Source organism: Macaca mulatta, chromosome 11 (genome assembly GCF_049350105.2).
Source record: "Macaca mulatta isolate MMU2019108-1 chromosome 11, T2T-MMU8v2.0, whole genome shotgun sequence".
Taxonomy (NCBI): Eukaryota; Metazoa; Chordata; class Mammalia; order Primates; family Cercopithecidae; genus Macaca; species Macaca mulatta.
In genome coordinates this window covers 33,438,023-33,464,832 of record NC_133416.1, presented here as the reverse complement: position 1 = coordinate 33,464,832, position 26,810 = coordinate 33,438,023, and the positions used below count along the sequence as shown (strand labels likewise).

General features: G+C 39.7%; 1 protein-coding gene across 7 annotated transcripts in view; it reads left to right on the top strand.

Moving 5' to 3' along the window:
- SINHCAF (SIN3-HDAC complex associated factor) overlaps positions 1–20,500 on the top strand; it is a 46,131-nt gene extending 25,631 nt beyond the window's left edge. For all 7 annotated transcript variants that reach the window (XM_015151388.3, XM_015151383.3, XM_028829386.2 and 4 more), the window contains 5 exons: positions 2,778–2,925; positions 5,642–5,741; positions 7,050–7,176; positions 13,182–13,332; positions 18,182–20,500. In XM_015151388.3, coding sequence (XP_015006874.1) covers positions 2,798–2,925; positions 5,642–5,741; positions 7,050–7,176; positions 13,182–13,332; positions 18,182–18,341 — 666 coding nt within the window. In that variant the 5' untranslated portion in view covers positions 2,778–2,797 and the 3' untranslated portion in view covers positions 18,342–20,500. The remainder of the gene's footprint in view (positions 1–2,777; positions 2,926–5,641; positions 5,742–7,049; positions 7,177–13,181; positions 13,333–18,181) is intronic.
- Positions 20,501–26,810: the final 6,310 nt, after the last annotated feature.

The window sequence follows — 26,810 nt, the reverse complement described above, 5'->3', positions numbered from 1 at the left end:
TAGGAATCTATCTGTCGTAATAGGATTTGGTCTGTGTATTAATGGAATGAACTGGCCTTTTTTGCCCTGCTTCATTTGTCCTTGCTGAGAAGGGAGGCTGAAGTTTCCAAGAGTTATGGATGAAGTTGTAGAGTATTAGAGAAACTGTTCTCTGACCTTCTTGATGGTAATGCAAGCTGTTGGGTGAGTTTGGAGAAGAGCACAGGGTGGTGTGAGGACGAGGTTCGTATTACATTGTGCCTTAAAACAGGAATATACATATTAAAACAATAACTGCTACTCTGCTTTCTTGTTTCTGCAGTCTTCTGTCATTTGACATTGTTTTTTCCAAAGCAACGTGCAACCATTTTCTTCAGGATTTTCTTTTCAGTTATCATATGGGTTTGTTGTTGGATTGAGAAAAAAAAATCTGCCTCATTTGAGCAGGCCTCTCTAGACGTTTTCTTACGACTGTGTAGAGGGTACTTTCTCATTTTTCTTCCTCTCAAAGCATCAGATTCCCAAGCATTTAACTAAAATTATTATCAACTAAAAATGTTTCTTTTGAACAATTCTTAGAGGTAACTGTTTAGACTTAATTATTGAAATGCATCAAGGCCTTCTGCCTTGCCCCCATGTCACTCTTTGGCCTGCCTCTCTCACCAACAAAAACATTGCAGAGGAACAGTTATATTAACAACAGCCTGTTTGAAAGGGAAGCTTCAATTTTTAAGCTAATTATTTGCTAATAAAAGTTTTAAAAATACTTTCTTTTAAAAGTTGTAAAACTTTTGTCTATATTTCAAAACCCCTCAATACCAAAAAAAGACATATAAAAAGCCTGGATATTTGGTTACTTCTGAATCATTTTCATTAATACTTGCTATATTATACTAACCAGAATTGGAATGGAATGGGATCAGATGAGATAATCCAAAGACAAATACAGCCATATGTCACACAAGGACTTTTTGGTCAACCATAGACTGCATATATGATGTTGGTCCCAAAAGATTATAATACCATTTTTTTTGTACGTTTTCTGTATTTAGATGCACAGATTCTTACCATTGTATTACAGTTGCCTACAGCATTCAGTACAGTCACATGCTGTATAAGTTTATTGCCTAGGAACAGTAGGCTATCCCATATAGCCTAGGGGTATTGTGGGCTATTGCCATCTTGGTTTGTGTGAGGATGCTGATGTTTGCACCAGGATGCCCAATGATGCATTTCTCAGAATGTATCCCCATTGTTAATCAACACATGACTGTACTGAAGCTTTAGGTTTAGTCATCTAAGTTTATGTCTAAAACAACTTTAAAAAGATACTGTTCTGTGGTTATAACTCCTAAAACTATGGAATCGAAAGTGTTATTAATAATTTTCTTGGCCAGGCACGGTGGCTCACGCCTGTAATCCCAGCACTTTGGGAGGCCGAGGCAGGCGGATTACGAGGTCAGGAGATTGAGACCATCCTGGTTAACACGGTGAAACCCTGTCTCTACTAAAAATACAAAAAGTTAGCCGGGTGTGGTGGCGGGCGCCTGTAGTCAGTCCCAGCTGCTGGGGAGGCTGAGGCAGGAGAATCACTTGAACTCGGGAGGCGGAGCTTGCAGTGAGCCGAGATCGCACCACCGCACTCCAGTCTGGGCGACAGAGCGAGACTCTCTCAAAAAAAAAAAAAAAAAAAAAAAAAAAAATTTTTTTTTTCTTTTATTGTTGCTTTATGTGATAATTTATGTTAGACCCTCATACATACAAACATCCTCTGGACTTGTCCATTGGAGTTTAGTTTCTATATTCATTGCCTTTTCATCACGTCTCTTAGTCCAGATGTTCTGGTGAGCTGGCCCTTGATTTGGATATTCCAAATTACTTTTCCTAAGGTACAGATTTACTGCCAGCTACATATTTGCATCCAGCTCCAGAGCTATTTTCTTCATTCCTTCCTTGATGTTGAGATTTTTTTTTTTTTTTAACAGAAGGACTGCAATTTATTTCACTCTGCACCTCTGGGACATTTGCCTCCCACTTTTACTACTCTCAGCACAAAGCCTCATAGAAGAGGTCCACAAACCTCTAACAACTAAGGGGCAGATCAGCGGTCAGACAACATGAGCTCGTTCTTTTTTTGTCTTAATGATACATGGAATTATTATTATTATTATTCTAACCTTGGATTTTTGTGAATTTTACATCTTCCTTTCAGCAGTTTCAATTCAGGGCCAAGCTTGACCCTGTTGCTTAGAACTTCCCATTTATCACAGAAGAAATCCCCTCTGAATTCCCATTAGGCAAAGTAGTATGGGCTATGCATAGTGAGCTAGTTGTGTACTTAGTATCAAATAGTGTTCATGGTAAATGCTCAAAACTTCCCCAGAGGGGAATCACGTTAATGCAAAGATGCAAAATAAAAAGGTGTGTCTTAAGTTTAAGGATACATCCTTGATTGTGTACAGCTTCATTATTTTACAGGATTGTTTGTGGCATTTCTTACTTAAAAACCTGATTTTAAAAAATGCTCCTGTTCCCCATTTTTAGAGTGCGTGTTTGCTAGGTGAGGTAAGAGGTAGTAGAGTCCTCCTTAAGTAACTAAACTTTTCTTTGTGTTTTATACATTTGCCATGATAGTGCCAAGAATGGAGGTAGATCCAGGAGGTCTTCCCCTGAGCTGCCTGCCTGTCTTGGTCATATAATACCAAGTTGCTTGGGGGTGGGGTGGAGCAGAGAGAACTCTTTAATGGTTCCTTGTTACAGCCCTCAACAAAGATGTGTCAATTCCCTTGGCTTTACAGACTATTGCCCAGAAGAAAAGATGTTTGGTTTTCACAAGCCAAAGATGTACCGAAGTATAGAGGGCTGCTGTATTTGCAGAGCTAAGTCCTCCAGTTCTCGATTCACTGACAGTAAACGCTATGAAAAGGACTTCCAGAGCTGTTTTGGGTAAGATCACCTGATGTTTTTACTATTCTTAGAGTGAAAAAATACCACAGCATACAGAAATATTTGTAAGCAAGGTGATTGGAACAATGTGCTAATAATAAAAATCACTTATTCTAATTTAGGCTGTTTAAGTCTCCTGCTTTTTAAATGAATCAAACAACGCTGACAGCCTACTTTTTTCCAGATTATGAGGAGCTACCACATTAATTGTGAAGCCCCTTACAGTTGTAGCTAGACAAACCCTTTTGTTGTTGACTTCCTTTTGTGGTTAATTTTTAAAAAGGCTTTTAAAAAAATTACTGTTGACTGGGTGCAGCGGCTCACACCAGTAATCTGAGAGCACTTTGGGAGGCTGAGGCAGGCGGATCACGAGGTCAAGAGATCGAGACCATCCTGGCCAACATGACCCTGCCTCTACTAAAAATACAAAAATAAGCTGGGCGTGGTGGCGCACACTTATAGTCCCAGTTACTTAGGATGCTGAGGCAGGAGAATCGCTTGAACCCAGGAGGCGGAGGTTGTAGTGAGCCGAGATCATGCCGCTGCACTCCTGCCTGGCGACAGAGCGAGACTCCATCTCAAAAAAAAAAAAAAAAAAAAAATTTCCCTTGACAGGGTGCAGTGGCTCACGCCAGTAATCCCAGCACTTTGGGAGGCTGAGGCAGGTCGGTCACTTGAACCAGGAGCTTGAGACTACCTGGGTAACATGGCGAAACCCATCTCTATAAAAAATACAAACAAAAAAACTTGCTGGACGTGGAGGTGCTTGCCTGTAGTCCTAGCTACGTCGGAGGCTGAAGTGAGAGGATCACCTGAGCCTGGGAGGTTGAGGAAATGAAGATACTAAAATAAAAATAAAATTTAAAAAGGAGTGGTTGGCACAGACCTTTTTGACAACCTTCAGAATAATTACAAAGTCCAGGATTAACAATAAACGATGAACAAATGTTTCGATAAGAAAAGGTGGTGAAAGTAATTTCTAACAGGGGAAATCATTATTTCTTTCTTTTCTTTTTTAAAGAGACAATGTCTTCCTGTGTTGCCTAGGTTGGAGTGCAGTAACTGTTCACAGGTGTGATCATTGTGCATTACAGCCTTGAACTTTTGGGCTCAAGTGATCCTCCTGTCTGAGCCTCTCGAGTAGCTGGGACTACAGGTGTGCACCAGCAATATAATTGTTTGTTTGTTTGTTTGAGTCAGAATCTCACTCTGTCACCCAGGCAGAAGTACAGTATCACTATCATGGCTCACTGCAGCCTTGACCTCATTGGCCTCAGGTGATTCTCCCACCTCATTCTCCTGAGTAGCTAGGACTACAGGCATGCACTATCATACCCTGCTAATTTTTCTTATTTTTTTGTAGAGACAGGATTTTGCGATGTTGCCCAGGCTGGTCTCGAACTCCCGGCTGCCTCGGCCTCCTAAAGTGCTGGGATTACAGACATAAGCCATCTCGTCTGGCCATTTTCATTTTTTAAAACTACAATCCTTCTCTGGTTTTGTTTGCTGTGAAACTAGAATATTATGACACATTATTTTACTTGCCAAAGGGTAGCATTTTGATACTTATGAAATAACTACACAGGCCGGGTGCGGTGGCTCACACCTGTAATCCCAGCACTTTGGGAGGCCAAGGCAGACAGATCATTTGAGCCCAGGGGTTGGAGACAAAGCCTGGGCAACATGGTGAAACCCTGTCTCTACAAAAAATAGAAAAATTAGCCAGACGTGGTGGCATGTGCCTGTGGTCCCAGCTACTAGGGAGGCTGAAGTGGAAGGATCACTTGAACCTGGGAAGTTGAGGCTGTAGTGAGCCATAATCCCACCACTGCATTCCAGCCTGGGTGACAGAGTGAGATCCTATTCACCTCCACGCCCTCACCAAAAAAGAAATATATCTACACATTGCAAGAAAGATTGATTAAACAGCATTATTTAAAACCATGATAATCAGAATCTCTTTTAGGTCTTGAGTTTTACTCCTTAATTTTAAAAGCATTTTTAAATTAAATTTCTTTTTTTTTATTTTAAAGTAGAGATGGGGGTCTCCTTTTGTTGCCCAGGCTGGTCTCGAACTCCTGCACTCAGGTGATCTTCCCACCTTGGTCTTCCGACGTGCTGGGATTACAGGTGTGAGCCACCGCACCAGCCTATTTAATTATTTAATTTTTTTTTTTTTTTTGAGATGGAGTCTCACTCTTGTTGCCCAGGCTGGAGTGCAGTAGTGCGATCTTGGCTCACTGCAACCTCTGCTTCCTGGGTTCAAGCGATTCTCCTGCCTAAACCTCCTGAGTAGCTGGGACTACAGGTGTGTGCCAGCAGGCTAATTTTTGTATTTTTAGGAGAGACACAGGATTTCATCATGTTGGCCAGGCTGGTCTCGAACTCCTGACCTCAAGTGATGCACCCGCCTCAGACTCTCAAAGTGCTGGGATTGCTGGCGTGAGCCACCACACCCAGCCTGGCCTATTTAATTTTAAAAGCATTTCTTATTTCAAAATAACCAAATTGCAGTACGTAGAATTGGTTTGTTGAATCTAGAAGATAATTTTATTTCTGAAATATTCTATAGAAACAATGGAATGGGATCATCCAGGATGATTAAATTGTATCTATAAACCATATATAGATACAGTTTTTTTCCCAAAGGAAATGTGCTTGCTTGAATTCTTTAAGGTAAGGGAGACTGATAAAGGTTTGATTGTTTTCTTATCAGATTGCATGAGACTCGTTCAGGAGACATCTGCAATGCCTGTGTCCTGCTTGTGAAAAGATGGAAGAAGTTGCCAGCAGGATCAAAAAAAAACTGGAATCATGTTAGTCCATTTTCTTTTTTTCAATTATACCTCTATTATATTTAAAGTAACATTAATTTCCCCCTAATTTAGGAAGTAATATATCCCTAGGGTAGAAAAGTCTGAAAAGAATAAAGAAAAACACTAGCTGCTGCTCAGATATAATTGCCTAACATTTTGGCATCTTTAGAACAGAATAGCCTGGTATGGCATTTCCTTAAGACTGTATCCAATATCTCCCTTTTGGAGATTCACAGTAAGCATTCACCTATTTTTAGGCTTAACTCAGTAATTCCTAGAGTTAATTAGATGTGAATCCTTTTTCTTAAATCTCTTTGGATAACATCATCCTTTGAACTCAGGTTGGTACTAATGAGCACATAGATTTTAGGATCAGACTTGAATTTGAATTTTGCTTTTACCACTACTAGTTGTGGACTTTGGGCAGGTTACATTTATTTATGAAGTGCAAAGATAATAGCTCTGTTACAGAGCAGCTGTGAGAACTGGATGAGATGATATGTAGAAGGTATAACACATAGTTATCATTCACACTAGCCTTACATTGTCCTTTGATAACAGTGTTATGCTATTATAATAGGTCATGATTTTGAAGATGGTAACAACGTTCCTTTTTACATGGGGTAGAAATCTGCAACTAATAAATGTGAATGAATACCTAAGAAACAGGGCCATATGGGGCGAGATCAATGGCTGGGCTAGACTGTGGGAGAACATGCTATTGCTGTCATATAACTCACCTCAGAGATTAAGGTGTGTAGTGAAAAAAGCATAAAGACCTGAAGACCTTGATTCCAGTCTTTTCCCCTCTCCACCCCTCTTAACCCATTTACTTGCTTGGTAAAATAAGGCAAAATGCATAATTTCTCTTTGCCTTGTTTTCCTTCCGTCTAAAATTGGAGTAACAAAAATAGCCCTGTTTATTGCTTTGTATTGAAGATAAAAAGTATTTGAAAGCTTTTCATAAACTGCAAAACATTATCCTGTAGAAATGGAGTTGTTTTTAGGTTTGATTCTTAACCTAGTTGGGTCATCCAGTAACGATTATCCCATATACAAATCTATTTAAATTTTTTTCCAACAGACTCCCACTATTACCCACTTCACAGGAAAGAGTATCTTAAAAAACCCCACTAGATAAATATTATTTATTCCCTTATGTCATGTGATGATTAAAGGTGCACATGGAGGAGTTTCACCCTCTTTTCAGTGTAAAACTGTGGTTCTCAAATAGGCACGGATCTGAACCAAAGGGATACACTAGTATCATTTTAAAAATATTATTAAATATTCAGTATTTTCTTCCAGGTGGTAGATGCAAGGGCTGGACCCAGTCTAAAGACTACATTGAAACCAAAGAAAGTGAAAACTCTATCTGGGAACAGGATAAAAAGCAACCAGATCAGTAAACTGCAGAAGGAATTTAAACGTCATAGTAAGTTTGATATTACAACATTAGTACTTAATAATTGTTCTGTTATTTTTGGCTGGGGGTGGTGTATGGCATGTGTGGATCATTTTTTCCTTTATTGCTTTTCATAAAGAGCACTGGAAGGCAATATTGACTTGGTAGAGATGTTACCTTATTTCTGTGAAATCTTAGCACTCTTTCTGATGATGATGTCTTGAGAGTATTTCTACTAGCTAACCACTTCAGATTGTACTGAGACCACTCTGATGTCTTTACTGACATCTTAATTTTCTAGGAGGTGCATTTCTAGCTCGTTTACTTGATTTTTATCCATAAGGAAATTGAGTCCTGCAGATGTGCAAGAAGGTACGTAAATAATTAGGGGACAATCTGAGACCAAAGCTCAGGTTTTCTGGAAAGTAACTTTAGAAATCATAACTCACATTTTGAAATACAGCCAACCTCAGGGCTTGCTTTCAGGTTTAAGGGGCAGTGTGTTGTGTTGATAGAGTAAGAAAGGAATGTCTAATGTCAGGTCACATGCTGTTATTGGAAGTTTTGGGGGATTGCTGTAGTGGCACGTCTGTATTTTGGAATTTAGATTTTAGATTTTGAAAAGGAAATACACTGCATATAATGTTATTGTCTAATAAATATCTCTATTACCCTTGGGGTTTGAAGGAGCATTATTGAACCAAACACATTAGTATTTTTACAGCAAAAAGTAGCAGTATTCACATTTAGTGGAATAAATAGATGGTACATAGGCTAGTCAGGTTTGTTTGCTTATAATCATAGTGTAGGTCATGTCAGATTTTGTGGCCAGATAGGTTAGGAATACACTTTGTGTTTCCAGAGCTTTCCCAGAATTGCCGCTAGGGGTTGTGGACCTGTATTGTAGCTCTCAGTACTTATAAAAATCTATAGGGCCCTGTTAGAGAAAACATTATCAATCAAGACAAATGGTTATCATGCTTATTTTAGAATAATGGAAAAAGACATTTAAGTTTAGTGACAGTAAAGTGAGGAGTGCAGGAGAACTCACATTTTTTGAGCATTTTGGTATACTAAGCACTTTACGTATGTAATGATCTCACTTATTTCCATTTTAGAGCTCAGAATAGGAAGCACGAAGGGGTGATTTAACCTTGATCTGGGCCACTTAATAAGTGGTAGAGATGTAGTAATATATTTAGGTAATATAAATGTGTATATGTATTTTAATTATACATTTCCCTTTCCTAACCAGCTCTCAACCCCGCATCTCCCTAAAGATTTAACACTACCTTCCTTTCTCACTAGATGTTTTGTTTTATTTTATTTTATTTTATTTATTTATTTATTTATTTATTTGAAACAGGGTCTTGCTCTATCACCCAGGCTGGAGTACAGTGGTGTGATCTTGGATCACTGCAGCCTCTGTCTCTCGGGTACAAGCAATTTTTGTGCATAAGCCTCCCGAGTAGCTGGGACTACAGACATGCGCCACCGTGCCTGGCTAATTTTTTGTATTTTTAGTAGAGCTGGGGTTTTGCCATGTTGCCCAGGCTGGTCTCAAACTTAGCTCAAGCAATCCACCCACCTCGGCTTCCCAAAAGTGCTAGGATTACATGCATGAACCATCATACCCGGTCCTCACTAGATGTTTTAATGAACATTTGGGAAACACTAATTTTCTTTTATCACTTGAAGGCGGAGGAACTGATTATTCATATGTATATTCTTAGCCCTTTCCCTTAATTATAGGGAAAGTGATATCTCACTTTTGCCTTACTTAAGGGAATATATTCAGTGCAATTTTAGATTTTTATTGTGAAACTGTGCTGTGTAGTAGTTGGAGACTGAAAATAAATTCCTTTTATAATAAGGTGTGTGGATTGTGGAGGCTCAAACTGAAACAAGGTGTTCACCAGGTACATTATAAATTGCTAGCACCTTTGTGCATTGAAGCAGTTGGGAGACATGTGCATTTTTATATATCACCCACTAAAGGGTCTGCGCTTCTGGTTATGTGTTTGCTTCTGTGCATCCTGCACATACCTGGCCTGTATTCTCTTATCTTTCGTTTTTTTTTTTGAGATGGAGTCTTATTCTGTCACCCAGGCTGGAGTGCAGTGCCACTATCTCAGCTCATGGCACTATCTCAGCTCACTGCAACTTCTGCCTCCTGGGTTCAAGTGATTGTCCTGCCTCAGCCTCCTGAGTAGCTGGGATTACAGGCACCTGCCACCATGCCCAGCTAATTTTTGTATTTTTAGTAGGTACAGGGTTTTGCCATGTTGGCCATGCTGGTCTTGACCTCCTGACCTCAGGTGATCTGCCCTGCTTGGCCTCCCAAAGTCCTGGGATTACAGGCCTGAGCCACCGTGCCCAGCCCTGTATTCTCTTTTCGAGACATTTTGTGGTGTAAGGCACATTGGACCTAGAGTTACAGATCTGGATTTGAATTTTGGCTCTTCTCACTAGCAGATGTGTGATTCTGGAGTCACTTGACGTTTAACCGTAATTTTCTAGTCAGAGAACTGGGGATAATCAAATAAAAAATGGCTTTGTAAAACAAAATAAATTCCTCTATAAATGTTAGGTATTCTTTTTGTGTCATCCTTTCCAAAATCTGCAGTGATTTCTACTTGCTGTAAAATACAGTTGAGAATTCCTAGAAAGTGTTTGAAGGTCCTATTTTTGTTTGAGCGAGTCCTGGAGTGTGTTTGGCTTCCACAACTTTGCTTGTTGACTTTGCCTGTTGTCCCTACCGACTTGATGCCATCTAATCACTCCTTGGTGCCTTCCAAATCCTACGTAATTTTTAAGACTTAAAATTGCAGTTTGGGCCAGGTGTGGAGGCTCACACCTGTAATCCCAGCACTTTGGGAGGTCAAAGCAGGAGGATCACCTGAGGTTGGGGGTTCAAGACCAGCCTGACCAACATGGAGAAACCACGTGTCTACTAAAAATACAGTATTAGCTGGGCGTGGTGGTGCATGCCTGTAATCCCAGCTATTGGGGAGGCTGAGGCAGGAGAATTGCTTGAACGCGGGAGGCAGAGGTTGTGGTGAGCCGAGATCACCTCATTGCACTATAGCCTGGGCAATAAGAGTGAAACTCCGTCTCCCAAAACAAAACAAAAAATGGTCAGATAATTGAAATTTCAAATAGTTTAAAGCTATTAAGTACTTCCTAGGGGAGTGAGTTTTCCTCAGCAGCATAGAGGTGTCTGTTGATGTTAGTTATTTAGGAAGTCTTAAACATCCCACTAGACTCATTCTTTTAAAGCCTGCTACTCTTGAGGATTTTGTTTGTTGCTAAGTTAACATATTAAAAATACTAACGGTGCTTTCTTTGTTTTAGATACCTAATTTTATGCCGTTTTATGTAAATTTTTGTTAATATAAAATATTTGTGAGCTCTATTCAGAAAACATTTTCTTGACTGGGTGTGGTGGCTCACACCTGTAATCCCAGCACTTTGGGAGGCCAGGAGTTCAAGACCAGCCTGGCGAACATGGTGAAATCCTGTCTACTAAAAATACAAAAAAATTAGTTGGGTGTGGTGGTGCACACCTGTAGTTGTAGCTACTCAAAAGGCTGAGGCATGAAAATCTAAGAGGTGGAGGCTGCAGTGAGCTGAAATCGTGCCACTGCACTCCTGCCTGGGTGACAGAGTGAGACTCTGTTTTAAACAAACAAACAAAAACAAATTTTCTTGGCTAGGTGTGGTGACTCATGCCTGTAATCCCAGCACTTTGGGAGGCTGAGGTGGGAGGACTGCTTGAGGCTAGGAGTTCAAGACCAGTCTGGGCAAATAATGAGACCTTGTCTCTACTAAAAATTAAAAAAAATAACTAGCTGAGTATGGTGGTGTGTGCCTGTAGCCCCAGCTACTCAGGAGACTGAGACAGGAGGATTGCTTGAGCTCAGGAGGTTGAGGCTGCAGCAAGCTGTGGTCATGCCACTGCACTCCAGCCTGGGTGACAGTGAGATCCGGTCTCAAGGAAAACCAAAAGATAAAAATTAAAAAAAATCCAAAGTTTTCTTTAGTCTGTTTCTTTCCATGCAGCATAAAACATAGGATTTGATGTCTTATAAATATTTAATAAGTACTTGATTGGTTATCTGAATTGAAGGATTGCTCTGTCCATGTGTCCTGGGACGGACAAGGTGTATGGTCGGCCCTACCTGTGTTTATGAGGTTTATGATACTGCTCTTACTGTGACGTGGCAGTACAACAGCCTTATAGCACAATGACTGTTAACCAAGAAACTTATTTTCTGACTTGTACATTTATATGACATCTTCTTCATGTAAACAGGCAAAGTATTAAATCAGCGTTAGCTCTGCATCTAATGAACTGCTTTTTTTCCTTATTAAATCAGGATCTTTTGTTTTCCCTTTATAGGTATAATGTCATTATTCTTTGGCTGCTTTCAAGATTTTTCTCTTGGGTTAGTTTATAGAGGTTTAATTATGATGTGTTTTGGCATGGATTTCTTTGGGTTTATTCTGTTTGGGCTTTGGTCAGCTTCCTGAATCTTAGGTTTATGTCTCACCAAATTTGACAAGTTTTCAGCCACATTATTTGAGTACTTTTTCGCCTCTATTCTGTTTTTCCTCTCCCTCCAGGACTGCACTGACATGAATGTAGATGTGTGTTTGACTAAGCCCCACAGGTTTCTCATGCTCTGTTCATTTGTTTTCTGTGTTGTTCATACTGGGTAATTTCTGTTGTTCTTTCTTCTATTTCACTGTTTGCTTTCTGCCTCCCCTCCATGTTGCTCAGCCCATCCACTGTGGTTTTTATTTTCTTTATTGTATTTTTTTCAGTTACAAATTTTCCATTTATTTTGTCCTTATAGTTTTCTATCTTATTTTTACTGAGGCTTCCTGTTTCTTTGCCAAGGCTGTGTTTTCATTTATTTCAAACATGTTCATAATTGCTCACTGAAGCATTTTTGTCATGGCTGCTTTAAAATCTTGGTCAGATAATTCTGATGTCTTTGTCATCTTAATGTTGGCCTTTTCATTTAGTTTGAGATCTTCCTGATTCTTGGACTGATGTAATTTTTCTATTGAAACCAGGACATTTTCAGATTATGTTGTGAGACTCTGGGTCTTATTTAACCCTTCTGTTTTAACTGGCTTTTTTGACACCCCTCAGAGCAGGGAAAGAGGGAGGGGCGTAACCACCCTGTTACCGCCAGGTGTTAGAATTCTGGTTTCTCTCTCATCCTCCGTTGACCTCTGAGATTGGGGGGAGGGGAGGCTCCTCGTTACTACTGGGTGTCAGGAGAGTTCAGGCTCCCACTTGGTGAGGGTGGCCTTGTAGTTAGTGGGCCATAACGAAAATCCTGACTTAGCTAGGCTTCCTGTGACACCACCCTGGTGTAGGTGTCGGGGTGCTTCCAAGTCTTGTGAGGGTGGAAATATAGGCTCTTCACCTCAGCCTCTGCTGGGCTTAGGAAAGGTGTCCACAGTTTTTTCTGTGGGTTTGGCTGGAATAGGAAGGTTATTGTGTAGAAACGTTTTCTGTCTGGCTAGGCTGCCCTTTTCCTAGTTCTTTGCTAGAGAGATCAGGCTTTAACTGGGGTTTTGGATTTTTGTTTTGTTTTTGTTTTGATTGTACCCATTGGCATTTCTGGGTGGCTACTGTGTCACTTCCAAAGCTGGGGATTATGAGGCAAAAGGAAAATCCAGAAAAACTAAGGAACCCACCACCATGGCTTGCCTTGGGTCTTGAGCTCCCTAGATGGTCGTCACCTTTTGGAGTCTTAGGTTTGTTTTATATATAATATCCTGGGATTTTAGTTGTATAAGCAGGAGGAATAGGAAAGGGTATGTCTATTCCATCTTCTTCACTTTTAGAAAAAACATGTTAGTGTGAATATCTTCAAATACCAGTAGTGGATAGAAAATGAATTTTTTTTACTTTTTCTTTTTTACCAACTGATTCACAGTGTCCTATGCTGAGGTTTAGTTGCAATTACATGTAATGAAATTGAAAATTTTATTTTTTCTTTTAATCTTTATTGCAGATTCTGATGCTCACAGTACCACCTCAAGTGCCTCCCCAGCTCAATCTCCTTGTTACAGTAACCAGTCCGATGACGGCTCAGATACAGAGATGGCTTCTGGTTCTAACAGAACACCAGTTTTTTCCTTTTTAGATCTCACATACTGGAAAAGGTAAAAGAAACAGAAAATATCTCTCTAACCAGCAAACCATCTTAATTACAGGCAGTGTTTTCCTACTTTCTTAGCAATTAAATGGCATTTGGCAAACAGTTGGTAACACACGATTGCAGTGGATTAAGCAGGAATTGAGCAGAGAAGTGGGATTTTGTATGTTCTTCCTATTAAAATTTATTTAAAATAAAAATCACATCAAGGTACCTACATTTCCTATTGCTAGATAAGTGGAGTAGAAAGACAATATGCAGTGGAGAGAATCAGTGAAACTAAAAGTTGGTCCTTCAAAAAGACGTGACCAAAAAAGTACTAGAGATAAAGTGGATCAGGAAAAGGAGATGATGATACACATAAGCAATTTTAGGAGAGAGAGAAGAGACTTAGGTATAGATAAAGCAGACATTTAAAAAATAGGATATTATAGACAACTTTATGCCAATAAATTTGAACATACAGGTGAAGCGGGTACAGTACTAGAAAAAAGGCATCTTGCTAAAGCTGTCTCAAGAAAAAGTGAAAAAACGAGATAATCTCATAATAAATTGATTCGGGCCAGGCGTGGTGGCTCACACCTGTAATCTTAGCATTTTGGGAGGCCAAGGTGAGGGGATTGCTTGAGCCTAGGAGGTTAGGGTTGCAGTAAACTATTACTGCACCACTGCACTTCAGCCTAGTGACAAAGCAAGACTATTTCAAAAAAAAAAAAAAAAGCCACAATATGCAAGTTGTACGAAACATCCAGGAACAGATGATTGGGGCCTATGCACTGGCTTTTCCAGACTGTGGATAAAATAGGGCATAGGCCCCAAGCATTTTTAAGGCTGATATAAATTTGATACCAAAACAATACATCATCTACCACTAGGGTTATTCTAGGTATGTAAGATTGGTTTTTGAACATGAGAAGATCAACTAATATAATTTACCACATCAGCAGTTTCTTTCTTTCCTTCTTTCCTTCTTTCCTTCTTTCCTTCCTTCCTTCCTTCCTTCCTTCCTTCCTTCCTTCCTTCCTTCCTTCCATCCTTTCTTTCCCTCCCTTCCTTCCTTCCTTCCTTCCTTCCTTCCTTCCTTCCTTCCTTCCGTCCTTCCGTCCTTCCGTCCTTCCGTCCTTCCTTCCTTTTTGAGATGGAGTTTCGCTCTTGTTGCCCAGGCTGGAGTGCAATGGCACGATTTCGGCTCACTGCAACCTCTGCCTCCCGGGTTCAAGCGATTCTCCTGCCTCAGCCTCCCAAGTAGCTGGGATTACAGGCGCACGCCACCATGCCTGGCTAAATTTTTGTATTTTTAGTAGAAAAGGGGTTTCATTGTTGGTCAGGCTGGTCTCGAACTCCGTACCTTAGGTGATCCACCCGTCTCAGCCTCCCAAAGTGTTGGGATTACAGGCGTGAGCCACCGTGCCCAGCCCACATTGATAGGTTCTAAAGAAAGGTATTGTCTTCTTAGTGGTGCAAAGAAGGAGTTTGACAAATTTGAACTTTCCTTTAAGGTTTAAAACAAAACTTCTAGCAAAATAGGAATAGAAGGAAACTTTTTTACTTAGACAACAGGAATCTTACAAAAAGTACCAAAGTACATAATACATAACTGTGATAAAAAGAAAGCATTTTCTCTATGATCAGGAACAAATCAAGAGTGTTGACTATCACCATTTCTATTCAGCATTATACAGAATGTTCTAACCAATACAATATTGGTAGTAGCAGTGATAGTGGTAGTACCAGTAGTAGTAAACGCTTTAGAACAGTGCCTAGCGCATAGTATGAGTACTTTATAGATGGTTTAAATATATGCATTTATTTAATCTTTTTTTTTTTTGAGAGTTTCACTCTGTAGCCCAGACTGGAGTACAGTGGTGTTATTTTGGCTCACTGCAATATCTGCCTCCTGGGTTCAAGCGATTCTGCCATTTCAGCCGCCCAAATAGCTGGGTCTACAGGCATGCACCACCATGTCTGGCTAACTTTTGTATTTTAGTAGAGATGGGTTTCGCCATATTGGCCAGGCTGGTCTTGAACTTCTGGCCTCAAGTGATCTGCCTGCCTTGGCCTCCCAAAGTGCTGGGATTACAGGTGTGAGATACTGCACCTGGCCTTACTTAGTCTTTACAACAGTTCTGTGAAGCATTATGTGAAAACAGAGGTACAAAGAGGAAGGAAGTACTTTGTTTAAGGTTACACAATAAGTAGAGCAGGATTTAAATCTAGGCAGTTTGGCATTAGAATGATACATTTTACCCTAGTGTTAGGAAATATAAAATAATGTAGTAGTAAAATATCAAAAACCCTTTGGAGGAGTTATGTAAAAATCATACAATATTGTTGAAGAACATTCATATATATATATATGTATGTGTGTGTGTATATATATGTGTGTGTATATATATATACACAGAGAGAGAGAGAGAGAGAGTGAGTCTCGCTCTGTCACCCTAGGCTGGAGTGCAGTGGTGCAATCTTGGCTCACCGCAACCTCCACCTCCTGGGTTCAAGCAGTTTTCCTGTCTCAGCCTCCGGAGTAGCTGGGATTACAGGCGTGCACCACCACACCCTGCTGATTTTTGTATTTTTAGTAGAGATGAGGTTTCACCATGTTGGCCAGGCTGATAGTGAACTCCTGACCTCAGGTGATCTGTCCGTCTTGGCCTCCCAAAGTGCTGGGATTATAGGCATGAACCACTGTGCCTGGCCATTGAATAACATTTAAAGACACCTAAATAAATTGAGAGGTATAGCACATTCATAGATACTATTAAACTGACTGTTAGGGAGATTATCACTTTGTAGATTCAGGGTAATTGCAGTCAAAACCCCAACATATTTATGGAACTTGACAAGCTAATTTATAATTTATATAGAAAAGCAAAAGGCCCAAAATAGGCATCTTCAGAAGAAAAAGAAAGATGTCGATAAACTTTCCCTAACAGAAATCAAGACGTTATAAAGCCATAGTAATTAATGTGTTTTGGGACTAGGAATAGAAAAATAAACCAGTGGAATAGTATAGAGAGCCTGGAAACAAGCCCACATATGTATATAGCACTTGTTATGTGATACATGATGTGGGGGTGATTGATGGGCGAAAATGGTCTGTTCAATAAGTGTTGCTAGGATATTAAAAACAACATGGTTATTCATGGGAAAAAACTGGGCTTGGTTCCCTACCTCACACCGTAGACAAATACCAATTACAGATGCATTAAAGTAGAAAATAGAATATGACTTTTGAGTGGAAAAGGATTTTTTATGACAAAGTACTAAGCATTTAAAAAAACTTCCAGGTTTGATTACATTATAATTATGAACTTAAATTCATCAAATAACACCATAAAGAAAATGAAATGATATCCAGCACATATATCTGACAAAGGGTTAGTATCTGGAATATACAGACAACTACAATGGAAGAAAAAGATAAATCAACAGAAAAATGGACACACTTAGAAAGGAATCACGAAATAACTCATTAAATGATAATGTGTTCAAACTTTTTGAAAATCAAGGAAATACAAATTAAAATTTCAGTGAGATACGGTTTTACACTCATTAGGTTGGTGAAAAAACTAAAATAAAAAATCTATTACCAAATGTTGGAGAGAGGGTATGGAATGATGAGAACACTGTCAGTTATAGGTGTAAATAGTTATAACCATGTAGATAAATGGCCGTTTTTGAGTAAAGTTGAAGATGTTCCCATTCCTAAATGGTAGCAGTATAAACTAGTAAAAACTTTAGAATGTATCCACTGATTTATATATTAAAATAAGGGTAGCTAAATAAAACTGTGTTATATATTCACAGGGTAGAATATTATACATAAGTCAAAATGAAATAAAGCTCTATAACAGTATGTATGGATCTCAATTAATGTTGACCAAAACATTGCAGAATACATTGTGATTCTGTGTGTGTGTGTGTGTAGTGGATAACTGTGCAGTATGATTAGAGATACCAACATATGGTGAAACCATAAGTATAAAGAAAAGGGAGTGATAAACCTACAATTAAGTGGGGAGAGGATGAGATGAGGTGGGGATGGGACTGGGGAGGGGCCTGCAGGAGGCTTCATAGGAAATGATCTTCTTTCCCTTAGAATACGTGGTCTGTGGGCATTCTTATTGTGATGCCTTTGCTAACACACACACTTTTTTTTTTTTGAGACAGAGTTTTGCTCTGTCTCCCAGGCTGGAGTGCAGTTGTGTGATTTCAGCTCACTGCAACCTCTGCCTCCTGGGTTCAAGTGATTCTCCTGCCTCAGTCTCCCAAGTAGCTGGGACTCCAGGCACGTGCCACCACGCCTGGCTAATTTTTGCATTTTTGGTAGAGATGGAGTTTTGCAATGTCTGCCAGGCTGGTCTCAAACTCCTGACTTCAAGTTATCTGCCCACCTCAGCCTCCCAAACTTCTGGGATTACAGGTGTATTTTTATCTAGTCAGTATTTAATTAAAAATTACCACTCAAGCACTTAGGAATTGATAAAGAAAAAAAAAAAATCTAAAAAAATTGCTAGCTGCATCAACCTGTTTATGGTGGCTGATTTTTTTTTCAAGAGTTGGTGATTTTGTAGTTAACAACATCAGGGGCAGCCTTTGAAACTGACTGCTGTCTCTCAAAATGCCATCTTCCTCAATATTTGAGAAGATTCCAGTGTGGCCTTTAAGGGACCTGGGTAATTCCCCTTCTCTAGCTAACTGGGGTTACTCTAGGAGCCCTTTCACTTGGAATGTGCAAGATTGTAGAAGCACAACTGTTTGGTTATATTTGAGCAGTTATAATAATAGATTTCTTTTGTATTCCTATTTTTCTTCCTTATTAATGTATCTTGTTCTCCATTTTTTTCTTTTAGACAGAAGATATGTTGTGGGATCATCTATAAAGGCCGTTTTGGGGAAGTCCTCATTGACACACATCTCTTCAAGCCTTGCTGCAGCAATAAGAAAGCAGCTGCCGAGAAGCCAGAGGAGCAGGGGCCAGAGCCTCTGCCCATCTCCACTCAGGAGTGGTGACTGAGGTTTTTATGTAGAAGGGGAACAACAACAACAAAAAAAAAACATCTAAATTTTGAAAAGACCACAAAGCAACAAACTGACCCTCTTTTTTTTTTTTTTTTTGGGAGATGGAGTTTTGCTCTTGTTGCCTAGGCTGGAGTGCAGTGCCGTGATCTTAGCTCACTGCAACTTCCGCCTCCCGGGTTCAAGTGATTCTCCTGCCTCAGCCTCCCAAGTAACTGGGTTTATAGGTGCCCACCACCAGACCCAGCTAATTTTTTAGTTTTTGTAGAGACGGGGTTTCACCATGTTGGCCAGGCTGGTCTCAAATGACCCTCCTATTTTTAACTTGGATATCTGCTATTCTGCCAAAACACAATTTCTAGAGTAGTTTTGAATGGGTTGATTTCCCCCAGTCCCACAAACTCTGAAGCCAGTGTCTAGCTTACTAAAAAAAGAGTTGTACATAATATTTAAGATGCTGAGTATTTCATAGGAAAGCTGAATGCTGCTGTAAAGTGCTCTTTAAGTCTTTTTTTTTTTTTTTAATCCCCTTCTAATGAATGAAACTAGGGGAATTTCAGGGGACAGAGATGGGATTTGTTGTATGATAAACTGTATGTAGTTTTTAGTCTTTCTGTATTGAGAAGCAGTGGTTGGGGCATTTTTTAAGATGGCTGGCTACTCTTGTTTTCCCTCACGATAATACATTTGTCATAACTCAGTAACATGGACTTGCCCCTAGAGGTAGTTGTTGATAATTCTGAAGTATTAAGGTCTTGCCAAGCTTCTGATGATTCAAACCTGTACTACTGATTATTAAGCAGGACAGACTGAGCTTTATGTTGCAAATACCTTGGAGGAGAAAGTAATTTCTAAATGTACAGAGAGGTAACTTGACTATATATGTTGCATCCTGTGCCTCCCTTCATATTAATATTTGATAAAGATTTTAATTTATGTAAAACTTCTAAAGCAGAATCAAAAGCTCCTCTTTGGGAAATGGCAAGTCTTTAGGACAGGCGAGACCCTGTATGAATAGTACCAAAGCATTACCGCACGGTAGAGAGCACACTCTATTAAAAATGTTAAGCTATCTGAAAAATAAAATGTGCAAGTCTTCAGGATGGCACAAAACAAAGGTTAATGCTTTTTGGGGCACATTTCTTAGAGGGCTTGCTGAGTGTGTAAATATAATTGACTTTTGTTTGTGTTACATGACTTTGATGACCATTGAAAATCTGCACAATTCAGTTTCAGCTCTGGATTACTTCCGTTGACCTTTGTGAAGGTTTTTATCTGTGTAGAATGGGTGTTTGACTTGTTTTAGCCTATTAAGTTTTTATTATTTTCTTTCACTCTGTATTAAAAGTAAAATTTACTAAAAGAAAAGAGGTTTGTGTTCATGTTAAATGGTTTTGGTTTGGCTTCTTTTAGTCAGGCTTTCTGAACATTGAGATATCCTGAACTTAGCACTCTTCAATCCTAAGATCCCCATGAAAAGCCTCTCACTGGAACCCAAACCACAGTGTGCTCTTACTGCCTCTTTTCTGAATAGTCAGCAAAAGCATCGCCAGTTCAGTCTTTTCAGAATGAGGGAGAAGCATTTGCCTGCCTTGTCATAACAAGACTCAGTGCTTATTTTTTAAACTGCATTTTAAAAATTGGGTAGTATAATAATAACAAGGAGTAAGCCACCTTTTATAGGCACCCTGTAGTTTTATAGTTCTTAATCTAAACATTTTATAATTCCTTCTTTTGGAAAAAACCTACATGCTACAAGCCACCATATGCACAGACTATACAGTGAGTTGAGTCGGCTCTCCCACAGTCTTTGAGGTGAATTACAAAAGTCCAGCCATTATCATCCTCCTGAGTTATTTTGAAATGATTTTTTTTTTTTGTACATTTTGGCTGCAGTATTGGTGGTAGAATATACTATAATATGGATCATCTCTACTTCTGTATTTATTTATTTATTACTAGACCTCAACCACAGTCTTCTTTTTCCCCTTCCACCTCTCTTTGCCTGTAGGGTGTACTGTATGTAGTCATGCACTTTGTATTAATATATTAGAAATCTACAGATCTGTTTTGTACTTTTTATACTGTTGGATACTTATAATCAAAACTTTTACTAGGGTATTGAATAAATCTAGTCTTATTAGAAAATAAAAGGAGCTGTTTTGTGGCTTTGTTTGACAGGTCTTCAGTAAGAATAATGTTTTTGGCCTTCACATATACTCAGTTTAAGTGCTTAGTATTAATAACAAGCCATGAAGGAAATAAATTCCTCTGTACTGAGACATAGACTTTCGAATAAAAGACATTTTAACTGATGTGCACAATTATTAATCTAGTGGATAAGATGGATTTAAAAGGAAGAACAAAATGTTCCCAGTACTTTTTACTGTCTGTGGTTTTATTACTGTCTATGGGCATATGGGAAACATAGTTGAGACTTTAGGGAAACTATAAAAGTTGGAAGGGTGGTGGCATCAGGGGCTGGACCCTGGTTCTCAAGTTCCTAGCTCTGCTCTTTGTTAGTCATATGAGTTAAATAATTAATGGGAATATTTACGTCACAGGATTATGAGGAATCCTAAGAGGTGTAATCCATATCAAACTTTTAGAAACCAGTTGTTTTATTACCTGGGAAAGGTAATAAAGGTCCAGACTTTTTATACTACTGTTAGTATTAAATTTGCTTTGGGATAGTCTGGATGATTTGGCTGCCACCTAATACAGTTGCTATGAAATTAACAATGTAACTAAGGAAGTTGACAGTACCTGTATTATCTATTCCTATGTCCTAAATTACCACAAATTTAGTGGCTTAAAACAAATGCGTCTCAGTTTCTGTCTGAGCATGGTGTAGATAGGTCCTTTAGAAAGCTCCTGGTCTCATCTGCATTCTCACCTGGTGACTTGGGAAGAACTCATTCAGCCTCACTCGGCTGGCAGAATTCAGTTCTTGCCACTGCAGGACTGAGTGCCCAGACCTCACTGGTTGTCAGCTGGAGGTTCCCCCTCAGTTCCTTGCCAGCTGGGTGCTCCCTGCATGGCCTTGCTGCTGACTGGACCACTGACATGATTACTATCACTACCACCAAGTGTCGAGAGCCAAGCTGCCAGCAAGAGGGGTCTTCACAGGTCCTGCCCATATCCAAGCGGGAGAGGCTCATGTAAAGGACTGGACACCAAAAGGTGGGGGTGGGGCTAATGGGAAGGCACCTAGAGTTTGTCACAGCATTTTTTTTTAAACTGAATCTCTTTAAATTGGTCCTCTCGCCCTACAATGCAAATGCTTTGTGTAGCAAGTAAAAAGAAAAATGGCTTTCACAATATGAAAAACCCTGGCTGGGCACCGTGGCTTATGCCTGTAATCCCAGCACTTTGGGAGGCCCAGGTGGGTGGATCACTTGAGGTCAGGAGTTCAAGTCCAGCCTGGCCAACATGGGGAAACCCCATCTCTACTACAAACAAAATTAACCAGTCATGTGGCATGTGCCTGTGGTCCCACCCACTCTAGAGGTCGAGTCAGGAGAATTGCTTGAACCTGGGAGGTAGAGGTTGCAGTGAGCCGAGGTCAGGCCATTGCACTCCAATCTGGGTGACAGAGTGAGACTCCATCTCCAAAGAAAAAAAAGAAAGGAAAAGACCTACTGTGGGGCCAGGCACTTTTAAACATTGTTTAAGTAACCCTGCAAAGTAAAAAAAGTCTATTTACAGCTAAGTGGAGGTGCCAGGCGGTCATGTAACTTGAATGAAAGAATCTGCTTTTCTTATTTGAAAGCCTTTGTTCTCCAAACTGTCCCCTGTCTACTATAGTAATGCTGTCCTAACCCTCATTGGAAACTATTCCTGGGTCTTTTGCCTCCCTTCTTTCTGAAGGCTGAAATGAGGGGCAAGTTTAACTTTTGCAGATAGTTTGATCTATAAGTTAATCAAATTTTGTTTTTTAATTTTGGTAATGTTCAAAGTATATATTATCTGTCTTTTTGTGGAGAAAACTGCTGGAGACTTAGTGAAACGGTATCTTAAAACAATTCATCAAGGTAGCTGCTCTGCAGTGAACAAATAGAAGGTACCCTGGGAGCCTCTTTTATTCAACGTCCCTAGAACAGTTTCCTAGTGCCCCAGATTTAGCATTGCAGTGGTCAGGCCATCATTTTTGTGTGATGTTCAGTGAACTTGGAAGGGAGGAGAAAGCCAAATTGGATCAAAGATAGATAATTTCACAGGCTCATGTTCTCAAAGAAAGGGATCTGTGGGTTCTAACAATTTCTCAAGCTGTGGAGTTTGGTTACTCATTGTATTCATGAGAATGCCTTAGGTATCAAATACCTTACACCCTGGTTAGAAACTGCTTGTTTTTGTATGTTGACTAGGGAATCTTAGACAAACTCAGTTGCAAGCTTTAGTGTAAAAGAACTTAGTCATTCAGTTTAGAGAGAGACAAAAGATTTTTTTTTTGCCAAAGTCTACTCTTTGTCTGAAAGAGGAAAATGACTTACTCTGTTTTACAGCATTTGTTCTCTAAACTTCTATGGCTTATATTGGCTGACCTGTGGCTCCAGGTATTGGCCTTTTTTGTTTTTGTTTTTGTTTTCGACAGTCTTGCTCTTGTCGCCCAGGCTGGAGTACAATGGCGTGATCTCATCTCCCTGCAACCTCCGCCTCCTGGGTTCAAGCCATCCTTCTGCCTCAGCCTCCCCAGTAGCTAGGATTACAGGCGCCCGCCACCACGCCCAGCTAATTTTATATTTTTATTAGAGACGGGGTTTCACCATGTTGGCCAGGCTGGTCTTGAACTTCTAACCTCAGGTGACCCACCTGCTTTGGCCTCCCAAAGTGCTGGGATTACAGACGTGAGCCACCACGCCCAGCCGGTATCGGCTTTTTGCAAATAAAAGAGAAAGATCGTTTTTGCTTACTTTTATATGTAAATCTCAAAATAATTAAAACTAAAAAAATCTCAAAATATTTAGTAAGTTCCTGGTAGAGTTAAAATAGAAACCTGAACAATTATACTGTTGTTGGTTTTTTTCCCTTTTTTTTTTTTGAGACAAGAGACTCACTGTGTAGCCCAGGCTGGAGTGCAGTGGCGCAATCTCAGCTCACTGCAACCTCTGCCTCCTGGGTTCAAGTGATTTCCCACCTCAACTTCCGGAGTAGCTGGGATTACAGGCATGTGCCACCATGCCTGGCTAATTTTTGTATTTTTTGGTAGAGACAGGGTTTCACCACATTTGCCAGGCTGGTCTCGAACTCCTGACCTCAAGTGATCTGCTCGCCTCAGCCTCCCAAAGTGCTGGGATTACTGGCATAACCCATGGCCACCATGCCTGGCCATAGTGTTTTTTTTTTTTTAATCTCAAGTAAGTGTATACTTGGCCTCCAATTAACTTTACAAACCTCTTCAATGTTGATCTGTCACTGATGGCTTCTTCATGGGACATTCCAAAGCCTTTATCTTATTTACCCAGCCTCTCCACAGTGCTTAATACGATTGACAGTTTCTTTCTTGAAATACTCTTGGTTGAAAACACAGTTTCCAGCTTTTCCTTGGACCTCAGATGCTCACTGGCCCAGGCAGTGGTAGATACAATATGAAATATGCAGACATCTCCCATATCTGTCTCTAGAGATTTTTATCAGTCCTGCTGGCAGGAAATAGATGGCTTACTGAAATTGGATAATTTCAAAATTTAATAAAGGGACCTTTACAAAGTTGTATGTAGGGTATAGGGAAACCTCAGGGTGAGTACAGTTCTTGGGACTAGTAACATTGGAGTCCTGTTACTACTACTCTTGGGTCTGAAGATTGAGTAGAGGGGGTTGGTTAACGGATACAGGAGACCAACAGGCTAAAAGAGTGGGGACCTGGAGGAAGCAGTACGAGTAAATATTCTCACTCTCCAGATTGGCCAACTCCATCATTAGTGCCTTCACATCTTCTGTTTGTTTTCTCTGACCCATTTCCCCACCATCCTGTAACTAGGCAACACCTACTTATTTATCCTTCACGTTTAAGCTGAGGCATCACTTGGGGAAGCATTCCAGAATAATTCCTCTTTCTTCCAACACACACACGTACAAAATAACATGCTACATGGGTTCCAAGAGAGCATGAAGCATGTCTGTTTAGTCACCACTACAGCTCCCAGAGGGGTTGATTAGGATATATTAATAGCAGCGTCACAATAAATATTTATATTGATCACTTGCTTACAACTTGGTATTTTCAGAAATCATGTTCATAGAAGAGTTGAATATATCCCAACTGTCTTGATGAATTTTATTCAAGAATGTTAAAAAATACTTTGAAGAAATTTTAAGTACACCGAAAAGTTGAAAGAATAATAGTATAACTTTCAACTAGAACCACAAATGCAAAATTTTACCATATGTGCTTTATCTAATTTCTTTTGCTGAATCATTTGAAAGTAAATTGTAGCATCATGATACTTCACCCCTGAATACACGTTCATCTAGGAATAAGAATATTCTCCTCCCTAGCCATAATGTCATTGCCGTATCTGAGCTGGTTAATAATAACTCAATATCCAATATGATAGATCCGTATGGAATAAATTGTCCCCATCGTCCCAAAGTGTCTTTTAAAACATTTTCTCCTCATCTAGGGTCTAGTCAAGGTTCAGGCATACTTTTGGTTATATCTTTCCTCTTTTAATCTAGAATAGTCCTCTGCTTTTTTCCCCCCATGGCAATGAACATTTTGAAGTGTCCAAGCCAATTGTCTTGTATAATGTCCCTATCCTGGATTTTTCTGGCTATGTTTCATTATTATTATTATTATTATTATTTATATTTTATTTTGAGACAGAATATCCCTCTTTTCCCAGGCTGGAGTGCAGTGGCATGATCATAGCTTACTGTAACCTTGAACTCCTGGGCTCAAGCATTTCTCCTACTTTAGCCTCCTGAGTAGCTGGGAGTACAGGCCTGTGCCACCATGCCTGGCTAACTTCTTTTTTGGTAGGGATGGGGTCTCACTGTGTTGTCCAGACTTGGTTGTTTTCTTAGTGGATTTGGACTTTACTTTTGGCAAGGATATAGCATAGATTGTGTAGTGCCTCTGTTACTGCATCATGTCAAGAAGCACACAATGTCAAGTAGTCCCACTGTTGGTGATGCTAAGATTAATCACTGAGTTAAGATCACCAGATCTTTTTCCATTTTAAAGTATATATCTTTTCTTTTGTAAATGAACAAAATAATCTGTGGGGTAATACTGTGAGACTTCTAAAACAACCTTTCATTGAGCACCTGTGTACAAGGCCCTACTAAGTGTTCTAAGTAGTCCCTTGATGCTTGAGAAATCATGTGGCTAGAATCATCAAGTCCTTGTTGAGAGTCGTGGCATACTAAGATTGTGGGGCTTTTTTCTTGTCATTTAATTGCACGTGACTTTTATTTTCTATTCAGAAGTAAGTATGTAGTGGATAGGGGTTAGGGGTTGTATTTGGCACATGACCTTATTAGTTAATATCACCAAGGCACAGATGAATAAACAATGGAATTAGAGTCAGGAGACTTGAATTTAAATCCTGGTTTTGCTACTTACTGGCTTTATGATCTTTGATAATTTTTCTCTGAGCTCATTTCCTTTGTAAGTGAAGGAAATAATACCAAACACAGCTGTAGTAAGAGTAAAATGAGGATCATAGAGGACCTGGCCTATAATAGGTGCACAGTGATAAGCACCTAATGATAAGCTTGTTCCCTCATTTGTTCTTTAATCTTTAGCAACGAAGTCTAATTGGATATGCTAAGAATGAAAACTTTTTTGATCTGTAGTTACGATGAACACAGGAAAGGTCTTAAACAATTCACATCAGCAACACCCCCCTGCCCCCATAAAAAAGCTCAAAGCTTTCTTAGGTTTCAGTGCTTAAAGAAGAATATGTATTCACTACAAGATTATTACGCTTTGGCAGCACATGAATCCCAGGATTGGGAAATTGTATAGAGGGCATGAAATGATGCCAGATATAATTAAGCTGCACAAAAAGTATGTTGAAATCCAGAGGGTGGCCAAGATAGGCTCTCAGGATGATTTTTTGAAGGAATGATTTATATTAGATTCAGGGAGTACATGTGTAGGTTTGTTACTTGGGTATATTGCATGATGCTGAGGTTTGGGGTGTGAATGATCCTGTCACTCAGTAAGCACAGTACCTAACAGTTTTTCAACCCTTGTCAACTTCCCCCTTCCAGTAGTCCCTAGTGTCTGTTGTTGCCATCTTTTTATGTCCTTGAGTACCCAAGGTTTAGCTTCCACTTATTAGTGAGTACATGTGGTATTTGGTTTTCTGTTCCTGCATTAATTTGTTTCAGGTAATGGCCTACTCAGGATGATTTCTGAAGAATAAAATTTGGCTGTGCTGTAACAGCACTGTGGAACTAATTCATAAAATATGCTGAAATAGTACAACACACCTCTTAGCCTCAAGGCCCAAA